Raw genomic sequence first — 10,368 nt, 5'->3', positions numbered from 1 at the left:
AGATTTTTAAATCATCATTTCAGTAACAATGGATTTTAATCAGTTAATTTTAATAGATTTTTTAAAATCCATAATTAAATAACATAAGATTTGTTAAATTTACCCAAATCACCTAAAATGTCAAGTTGAATATACTCCATTACTGTTTGTGGTATACTATATGGAGATGGTTAGTTAAGCATTGGTGGATACTCTAATTTTTTTTGTCCTATTAGGTGGATACTTGATTCAGATAAATTCAACTTTTAATGTTAATCTCCTTTTATCTTTCCGGACAGTGATTTTCTAACATAGAGACAAAATTAGAAAAGACAGATAGAATGGTCAATCTTTTTTTATCTTTTCTGAGCCTAGATAAAATGGTCAATCTCCTTCAAACTTTCCGACAATTAGCTCTCTCTTCGATACTTAAGATAAACTACAAATTCCCCTATTCCTCTGATCTACTTTATAGCCGTGAGACTCTCTTTCTGTATCTTTAATCATTCATCTCTCTCTCTCTCTCTTAGTTTATTCTCTTATCGTGGATCAGCCAATAGTTTTCTCCTTTTCTCAATCTTATAAGATTCAGTTTCACAGAGATCTTGATAATATAGCCTCACACTCTGGTTTCCAAGATGGGAAACGACGAGACCGTACGATTCTTGATCCACCTATTCAATGGAAGATGGTTCATGGTGTTTGCTTCGTTCCTCATCATGGCTTGCGCTGGAGCTACCTATCTCTTTGGGACTTACTCCAAAGATATTAAATCAACACTTGGTTACGACCAGACAACGTTAAACCTCTTAGGTTTCTTCAAAGATCTTGGAGCAAACGTCGGCGTCTTGTCCGGACTCATTGCTGAGGTCACACCGACTTGGTTCGTCCTTACCATTGGTTCCGCGATGAACTTTGTCGGTTACTTCATGATCTGGCTTACCGTCACAGGTAAAGTCGCGAAGCCAAAGGTTTGGCAAATGTGTCTTTACATTTGTATTGGAGCCAACTCGCAGAACTTTGCAAACACAGGAGCTTTAGTTACTTGTGTTAAGAATTTCCCTGAGAGCAGAGGAGTTATGCTTGGTTTGCTTAAAGGTTACGTTGGGCTAAGTGGCGCAATCATGACTCAGCTTTATTTTGCGATCTATGGAAACGATTCCAAGTCTTTGATTCTGTTGATAGCATGGTTGCCTGCTGCGGTTTCTCTCGTGTTTGTGTATTTGATAAGAGAGAAGAAGGTTGTGAGGCAGAGGAATGAGCTCAGTGTGTTTTACCAATTCCTTTATATTTCTATATTCTTGGCTTTGTTCCTTATGGCAATGAACATTGCTGAGAAGCAAGTTCATTTCTCCAAAGCCGCTTATGCGGCAAGCGCTACGATCTGCTGTGTTTTGCTCTTTGTGCCTCTTACGGTTTCGGTTAAACAAGAGATTGAAGTTTGGAACATGAAGAAGTTGCCTATCGAAGAACCGAGTGAGGTCAAAGTTGAAAAACCCAAGAAAGAAGTTGATCTTGATCAGGACAAAACCGCCAAGGTGGATCTAGAAGAGAAGGAGACAAAATCTTGTTTCTTGACGGTGTTTTCTCCACCGCCAAGAGGGGAAGATTACACAATACTACAAGCATTGTTAAGCACCGACATGATAATCCTATTTGTCGCTACATTCTGTGGTTTAGGATCGAGCTTAACAGCCGTAGACAACCTCGGGCAGATAGGGGAATCCCTTGGCTACCCGAACCACACGGTTAGCTCTTTCGTGTCTCTAGTCAGCATATGGAACTACTTCGGTCGTGTATTCTCAGGTTTTGTCTCGGAATACTTGCTTGCAAAGTATAAATTACCACGACCGCTCATGATGACATTAGTCCTCTTATTGAGTTGTGCTGGCCACCTTCTCATTGCGTTCCCCGTACCGGGCTCAGTATATATCGCGTCTATTCTAATGGGATTCTCTTTCGGTGCACAACTTCCTTTGCTCTTTGCCATCATCTCAGAACTTTTCGGGCTTAAGTACTACTCTACATTGTTCAATTGTGGACAGCTTGCTAGTCCCCTCGGTTCATACATCCTCAACGTTCGTGTCACGGGAATGCTTTACGATAGAGAGGCCTTGAAGCAACTAGCAGCCCAAGGGCTAACTCGGAAAGATGTAAAGGACTTGACTTGCCTAGGAAGTCAATGTTTTAAGTTGCCGTTTGTGATTTTGGCTGCAGTAACGTTTTTTGGAGCGCTTGTGGCTTTGGTTCTAGCAATGAGGACGAGAGAGTTTTACAAAGGTGATATATACAAGAAGTTTAGGGAGAGTCATGAATCCGAATCTGAAATTGTTGTCTCGGATTCAAGAAAATCTTGATTGGATTGGATCAAGAAAAGCTGTTGAAATTTGTTGGTAAATAATTATCAAACAAATTGCCTTTCTAACTTGACGACATATAGATGAATAAACTAATAGAAAAGACACGTTTCTTAGTCTCTTTTTTCAACTTTGGTTTATTTCTCTTTGGTTTTAGGACAAGTAGTTGAAGCGCTTTTATTGTCGGTCAATCTAAAATACTAAAAAAAAAAGTAACAGTAATCATGTGATGTGATAATTTCATAAGGCCATCCTTAACGGGATAACAATTACTATGTTCTTAGCTAATAATATTATAAAAAAACGAAACAGTGTGCTTAGAGCAAAAAAAATGATCTTCAGATAGAACTGATCTATGGACCGTTCTTATTTTTTTCCTGCGTTCTGATTGGTCAAAAAAATTTGGAGAGAACGAAAAATTTTCATTTCTCTCATTGCCTTCGAAATCGAATCTAGGCAAAGAACTCATCGCAATCCTCACACCTGTCTCGATTTGTATGTTCACCGTTGTTCTACTTGTCTGTATCCTAAACTCCGACCCTTCTTCTTCCTCCTCCGCCTCTTTCTCCTCCATAGCCACCGCTGCTTACTCGGAGAGCGATTCGGATTCCTCATGGGACAAATTCGTAGGTGCCTTTTTGAATTCACTCGTCTTCGTCGCTGCAATCACTGTTGCAACGTTCGTTCTCGTCCTTCTCTTTTACCTCAGATGTGTTAAATTCTTGAAATTTTACATGGGTTTCTCAGCTTTCATCGTTTTAGGGAACTTAGGTGGAGAAATCTTAGTTTTATTGATCGATCGTTTTAGATTCCCGATTGATTGCATCACGTTTCTGATACTTTTATTCAATTTCTCCATCGTTGGTGTCTTCGCTGTGTTCATGTCCAAGTTTTCGATTTTGGTCACTCAAGGCTACTTGGTTTGGATTGGTGTTTTGGTTGCTTACTTCTTCACGTTATTGCCTGAATGGACTACTTGGATTCTTCTCGTAGCTTTGGCACTTTATTCTTGTCCCCAGGTTCATGAAATGGCAATGGTATCGGCTATACAGGAGGCTCAAAAAGATAACGTTCGAAGCTTTAACAACTACATGTTGAAAGTTTTGGAGGTCAGTCTTTCGACTATCAAAAATTGTTTTGAATTGGTTTCCATTTTAGTTTCATCTGTCACATCTTTTACCCTCATACATTGTTCTCCTGTTTCTAATGGTTTTAAAGTTTTTCCATCTCGCCTTTTGCTTCTCCTCATTATGCTATTGCAGACAGAGTCTGGTAAATGATATTAGCTTGAGAACGTAATTGTTAAACGGAGGAACATGTTATTCATCCCTACATATATCATTGAAAATTCTTGGCGTAGAATCAGTTAGAAGCTGGTTGAGTTGCTTATTGCTAATTAGAAGGATATTAGTTCTCATATATACTTCAATGTCAAATCTGTTTATGGCAGGAGGACTGTAGAAAAGAAAAACGTGACTTTCTTCATAGCCTTAGCAAAATCTCAATGTTACCTAAGACCAAGATGATCGATTCAAGCAGAGGCACTCATGCTGGTTCACTAATGGCTTTGAGTCCTCAAGTATCTTCAAAACCTGGAATGGAACTGGTGTCTATGACTAACAAACCCATTCATGAGAAAAAGTCATATGTCTATGCCGAGGTTGTGAAGAAACTAAACTCTGCAAGAGAACGAGGCTTGCCATTTAAAGTATGGATTTCCTAAAACCTTCTTGTATATTTACATTGGTGCATTTTGAATGTTGTCCTGTTTGATAATTGCAGATGATAATTGTGCATTTTTGGTAACTGCTCTTAGAGGTCAAGCTAAATTTTAAAAAGAATCTGTACACCCTTCACCTTTTGATGATGTTTGTCTTTTTTCAGCATTACTTATAACTAGTTGACCTTGTACTCATTTGTTCAGCTCTGTTTCCTACCAACATCTTATTCATGTGTTTGTATAGCCTGCAACATCGTTCAATGGCGCATATGAAAGTCTAGGAATTAATCTTTCGACTGAGATTGCTGTTTTAATCCTGTTTTGTGCTATTTGTGTTTGCATCAATAGCATTTCTTTATGCGTAGAGTTTTCAGGTCTGTTACTGAACCTTTATGTCTGGTTTAATGGTGTTTTGCAGCCGAGAAAAGCAGAAGACAAGAAGTGATGCTGCTGCATCATTGATATCTCTTGGTCTAATCTCATTGAATTGGCAAAACTAGCTTTTTGGAATGTTCACTCTGCAACTCAATATGTATCTCAAGCTTACCCTTTTTTTTTTGTCCAAGGATCATTGAATTTGGTTTGTATCTTTGTTCACATTCAAGTTTTGGTCTATAGTTAATAATAAATTACATCTTTGTAAAATGTTTAACAATATTATATTATTATATATTTATTCTAAGAACACCAAAATTAGTTCCCCCATTTTTTTAACCTATGATCTTAACAACTGATCTTAGATTATTTTCACAATATATTTAATTTAAGAACACAAAAAAAAGTTCTCCCATTAAGGATGCCCTAATGTTACATCGGATAAGAGCTGTCATATAGCACTCGTGTCTGTCTCACTCTCTCACCAACTGTGGATAATGCACGCCGAATAATTGTTGATTTACCTATTTGTCCCTTTGAGCATGAGCTCTTGGTGTAAAACATTATGGACGTTGATCAAGGGATAAAGAGTCAAAAAGTTAGGACATATTCGTCACTCTTTAGAAAACTATCCAATTGTGACTTAGGTTGAGAGGTTCAAATGTATCTTTGTCAACCGTTTTCAGTTTTATGTTCACATTAGAAAAAAGAAACAAAAGAGTCACTTGCAAAATAAACTTTTGATTCTTTTTTCCTTTCTCAAGTGTAGCATGACCGCATATGGACGGATACAAAATCTAAATTCGGGGTGATTCAAATGCGTGTCTATACTTTCTTCTCTTTTCCTCTAGGGTGTTGTAAATATCTGTTGAAGTTCTATCACTATCCATGGGATGAACCTAATCCACCTATGTTCGCTTCACCAAGAAAATTTAGTCTACATCATTGCCATGCTTAGTGACATATTCGCAGAGCTACAATCAATCATGTGTGGGCCTCCACAACCTTTGAAATCTGAACGATTATTGCTACCACATAGGGCCGGGTGACTCATATGCTGTCAGGTTAAGCGGTTTAATTAAAGATCAAGTGAAAGTATATAAAACTAGAAGTCATCCCGTGCTACACACGGATTTAGCTTACATTGTTTTTGAATTTTAGTAATTTGGATATTATTAGTTTTTTTATTTGTTTACTCAGCAATTGTTATTTTAGTGGTTTTAAAAATATACTGATCATTTCAATTTTTTTTGGGTTCTTTTGTTTAGGGTTACTTGAATTTTCCTTTTATATATAGTATTAAAGTACAGTAAAACTTCTTTTTTTTTTTTTTTGTCAAACATTTGCTTTCATTCCATTAAAGAAGATAACAAATACAGAACAAGGAGGATTCTGAGAATCCATTGTTTAAAACAAACTTGAAATGGGCATTCCCCAATACCAAAATAACAAAGCAGCAAAGATAAACAAGGTAGATAAGGTTAATCGACAATTGATTCCTGAGAGCTTTGAGCCAAAAGCTATGAAGCATATTGGTACATGTGAGGTCAAAGATTGTCGATACTTCTTCCATGATGGATGAAGAGATTGCCACTGTCGTACTAACATGACGAAGTAGCGTTGAGTAAAGGGGCAAAGCTGTGATTCTCGCCGGCATGAGAAGAGCTACAGAGTGTAGAGCTTTGACAAGGGTTCGAGCAGGGATCGAGATGCTCTGATGCTTGAGGTGGTTCACTAGTTTCGCCGAGACATGAGACCTGGTCGACAAACCATAGCCATAGACAATGCTCGGACGAATTGGAATCGGGAACCAAATACCACACAAACTCAAACAATAAGGTTCATAAATCAAAGCCTTAAGGAAAACTTCTACCAGGGTTTTCAGAAGATGGAAGTTCCGCCATAGTAACAACAGTGAATTACTTCTCCGATGGAATCCATAGGCATCGTAATCTTGATCACACCGTCGACTAGGTTTTAACTTCGACAATTTAGATATGAGGTCGTACCTGGGCTTTAACGGATTTGGAATTGAGGCACACTTATTGGGCTTAATTAGTTGGGGCCTTAATGGGCCAAAAACTGATTGAGGGTCCACTAAGGGAAACCCTAATCGATCTTTGGCTATCAACAGAGAGAGACCAAGGCGGCTGGCCGGAGAGGGTTGAAAGTTTTGCCTTGAAAACGGGCTCATCGGAAGTACACGATGCATCAATAGTTTGGTATGAGTTTGGTCCGATGTTACGGCGGGGAGGCAAGAAGACTTACTCGTTTCAGATTGTTTAGCAGTTGCCCCCAGAAGAAGATCGCCTTGCGCCGTCGACGTCTCCCCTGAGCATGGCGCATCTACTGGTCCAAGAGAGATGCCTCCTGCCAGTAACGAAGCCTAGGGTGAGGGTTCTTCAGGGGTGAAGTGAAGTACAGATCGAGAAAATTTCAGATCTGAAAGGAGATCTGATTTATGTAACTCGCTGACTTGCAGATGCTTCTGTTCTTGTGGTGCGGATAAAAGTTGAGAGAGGGAGTTCACCGGAAACCACCTCTGTCCTTTGCTTGATAAACAGCCGTCGGGGTAAAAAGAGTTCAAAAGAGCTTGAAAAGCTTGGACAAAAGGGGAAAAAAATGGGGAAAAACTTAAACAGGGAGAAAAAAGGAGCAGGATCTTGAAGCATAAGGACAAATCGGTTAAGTTTTCCCGACGCCGGTGAGCCGAAGCTCCACCGGCGCCGAGAGTGTTTAAGGCAATAGCTTCCTCGATAACGTCGCCTGAGAGAAAAATAGGAGGCGCTAAGTACAGTAAAACTTCTATAAATTAATAATGGTGAGACCAAGATATTTTATTAATTTATAGTGATATTAAATTATCTATTAATTAATAATTATTATTTTATAGTGTAAATTAATAATTACTAATTTATAAATATAATTTTAATTGTTTAAATTTTAAAAAATTAAGAATTGAGACAATTTTAGTGAAATAAAATTAGACTTTCGGATGTTGTAAATTTCATGGTTTAAAAATTGAACTTGTATTATTTAGAAAACATTATTGATAATAAATTACAAATACTATAGACAAATTTACTTATACATGTGACATACATAAATTCAAATTTATGAATAATAATATCGATTGTCGAATTTTAATAGACTGTCAAATTATCAAATTGTAAATGATGCATATCTAGAAGTTGAAAACTTTAAAAAACTTAACTGTTTTTATGACATGTTATAGAATATTTTATATCATTATAGTTTGAAAATACAACATTACAATTGTTCTATAGAAATGAGCTTTAGGAGAAATATACATTATTATATCAGCATATATATATATATATATATATAAATTTACATGACTATAAATTTGTGATATTATTTGGGCCATATTTTACATGGAAATTTCAATAAAATTATTATCTTATAATCTTATCGAATTTTGTTAATTTTTATACTGGCCCGACTTGGGACCAACAAAATTTCTTAATTTATACAGTATTAATTTATATAGGTTTTACTGTATTTCAACATGTGGAGAAATTTTTAATTATATAGTAGTGTGTTTATGGTTTTTTCTCCCTTTAGTTTTTCAAGACATATTAAGCATTCTCCATCTTTTTATTTTCTTGCTTGCGTTTGCACAATTTATATTACCACTGACATCTACAAAAACATGTAATTTTGGAATATAACTTACATGAATACAATCTAAATATGAAATTTAGGTAAACAACAATGAACTTAATAAATATATTTTACCAGCTTATTTTTGGTGAGGTAAAAAATGCAATCACATCCCTAAATATAATTTATTCTTTATACATTCTAATACAAATTAATAGAAAATTTAAGAAATTCTAATAATGAAAATGAATCCAAGTAAATAAAGTTATAAATAATTACTCTAAGTTTTGGTTGAGTATAAAAATGCAATAGTTCTGTTCCATCGCCGAAATGAATTTTTAGATCTGTCTAGTTAGCTTTATCATAAATGAAATTGAATAAAACAAATATTTATTTTGTCGTAGCTACTTAGAAGACAAACCGCAGAATATTATAATATCAAATGTCATAATAATAAAGTTTCTTAGGAAGTAAACTATTATATGTGAAAGTGGAAAATATTATGAAAATAATTTTTTATATTACTATTCTTATAATTTTATTTACGATAATGAAAAGGGCTTTTTAAAAACAAATTGACATAGGTCATCCAAAACCGCCGGACCGGCCCATGGATATTAGGAAAGACATACATAAACACTCGAATAAATAAGGAAAATTTTCAAACATTCTCACGTTATATTTTTTCTGATGTAGTTTTAATGCGAACAATAAAAATGATAACCTGCAAAAAAATATTTAAAATTATTCAGGAATACCTATTGAAATTTGGAAAGATATATTAAAAAAATATAATTCTTCATAGGAACCTAATGACTGAAATTAGATAATAATGACTGAAAAGATTCTCTTAAAATGAGAGCAATTAGGGACTGAAATTTAATTTTTTGGAAAATAGATTGAATTCTAATATTATGGAAACCTAATTGGTAAGATCTAATGGGAAATAAATGAGTAACCAATTATCAAATTACTTAAATAAAATATCCCACCATTATATTATATAAGATTAAAAGCCAGAAACTAAACTTAGGAATGGAAATCCTGAAATAAATTTTTGAGTCAAAAATTTATGAATATTTAAGAGAATTTTGAGAACACGTAAACATCTATAATCTAACATAATTTAGATTCCTTTCTTGCTTATGAATCATTTATAAGATTGAAACTCATAAATAAATTTTATACATAATTTAGAATTCGTTCTTGCCCGTGAATCATACATAAGATTGAAACATATTTTTATAATTTCAAAATAACCTATAATCAAATTGTTCCTAGGATGAAACCATAAACTGATAGATGGTGGGTTTAGATTGGAAGGGGCCTAATTGAAGAAGAGAAGAAAGAAATGTTAAGATTTTTTTTTTTTTTTATGAGCTTTTAGAGGTCCAGAGAATTTAGTTAATTAGGTCAAAACAACAAAAGTGTACAGGTGTCGGATAGATAACCGGCCAAGTGTCATCTTTTTAGCAAAAGTTGAGAAAAACCTTCTCATATTATATAAGAAATAAATTTTTGAGTCAAAAATTTATGAATAGTTAAGAGAATTTTGAGAACACGTAAACATCTATAATCTAACATAATTTAGATTCCTTTCTTGCTTATGAATCATTTATAAGATTGAAACTCATAAATAAATTTTATACATAATTTAGAATTCGTTCTTGTCCGTGAATCATACATAAGATTGAAACATATTTTTATAATTTCAAAATAACCTATAATCAGATTGTTCCTATGATGAAACCATAAACTGATAGATGGTGAGTTTAGATTGGAAGGAGCCTAATTGAATAAGAGAAGAAATAAATGTTAAGAGTTTTTTTTTGTTTTATGAGCTTTTAAAGGTCTAGAGAATTTAGTTAATTAGGTCAAAACAACAAAAGTGTACAGATGTCGGATAGATAACAGACCAAGTGTCATCTTTTCAGCAAAAGTTAGAGAAAAAACTTCTCATATTATATAAGATGTACCCAACTAATTAATGAATTTGTAAGGCATTCTCTCTCAATTGGGTTTCAGCGTAAGGCAACTGATCATGAGGACTTTTGAAACATCTCGGCCTGAAAATAAACCCATGCCAATTTTTATTTTTAGAAATTAGAAATTATCAGAGGATGTAAAACATCTTTTTAAGACTAGACGCAAGAAAAAGAAAAAAGTAAAACTGAGGGTTGAGAGGTTGTACATGTTAGCATACAAATTTAGGTGAAAAAAACTTTCGGTTGATTTCAGTTCTAAAAGTGAGGAGGAAACTTTTTGTTATTAGGGGAGGAAACTTTTTCACCCAAAGCTAGTGGAGTAAAAAAA

At 34.7% G+C, this 10,368-nt stretch overlaps 2 protein-coding genes and 1 long non-coding RNA gene across 6 annotated transcripts; 2 read left to right on the top strand and 1 right to left on the bottom strand.

The window, feature by feature from the left end:
• Positions 1–270: 270 nt before the first annotated feature.
• On the top strand, positions 271–2,466 carry LOC104786910 (protein NUCLEAR FUSION DEFECTIVE 4-like). The gene has a single exon (XM_010512382.3). It carries the CDS (start codon positions 618–620, stop codon positions 2,334–2,336), a length of 1,719 nt encoding a protein of 572 aa, XP_010510684.1. The 5' UTR covers positions 271–617; the 3' UTR covers positions 2,337–2,466.
• A 137-nt stretch (positions 2,467–2,603) lies between these two features.
• On the top strand, positions 2,604–4,701 carry LOC104786909 (nuclear pore complex protein NUP93B). 4 transcript variants are annotated; one of them, XM_087450110.1, is made up of 4 exons: positions 2,608–2,962; positions 3,330–3,445; positions 3,787–4,044; positions 4,475–4,701. In XM_087450110.1, exons 1-4 carry the CDS (start codon positions 2,950–2,952, stop codon positions 4,499–4,501), a joined length of 414 nt encoding a protein of 137 aa, XP_087306236.1. In that variant the 5' UTR covers positions 2,608–2,949; the 3' UTR covers positions 4,502–4,701. The 4 variants fall into 4 exon arrangements, with proteins under 4 accessions (XP_087306233.1, XP_087306236.1, XP_087306235.1 ...); XM_087450109.1 differs by having other exon boundaries at positions 2,608–3,015; positions 3,356–3,445; XM_087450108.1 differs by having other exon boundaries at positions 2,665–2,962; positions 3,356–3,445.
• A 1,208-nt stretch (positions 4,702–5,909) lies between these two features.
• On the bottom strand, positions 5,910–7,211 carry LOC109132854 (uncharacterized). Its single transcript, XR_015558507.1, has 2 exons — positions 6,305–7,211; positions 5,910–6,188 (listed from the first exon to the last, which is right to left on the bottom strand). It is a non-coding gene; the product is annotated as an uncharacterized LOC109132854 (long non-coding RNA).
• Positions 7,212–10,368: the final 3,157 nt, after the last annotated feature.

This window comes from Camelina sativa, chromosome 5 (assembly GCF_030686135.1).
Source record: "Camelina sativa cultivar CO46 ecotype springtype chromosome 5, ASM3068613v1".
In the NCBI taxonomy this organism is placed as follows: domain Eukaryota; kingdom Viridiplantae; phylum Streptophyta; class Magnoliopsida; order Brassicales; family Brassicaceae; genus Camelina; species Camelina sativa.
The sequence above is the reverse complement of the archived record's forward strand: the minus strand, read 5'-3'. Positions and strand labels throughout refer to the sequence as shown.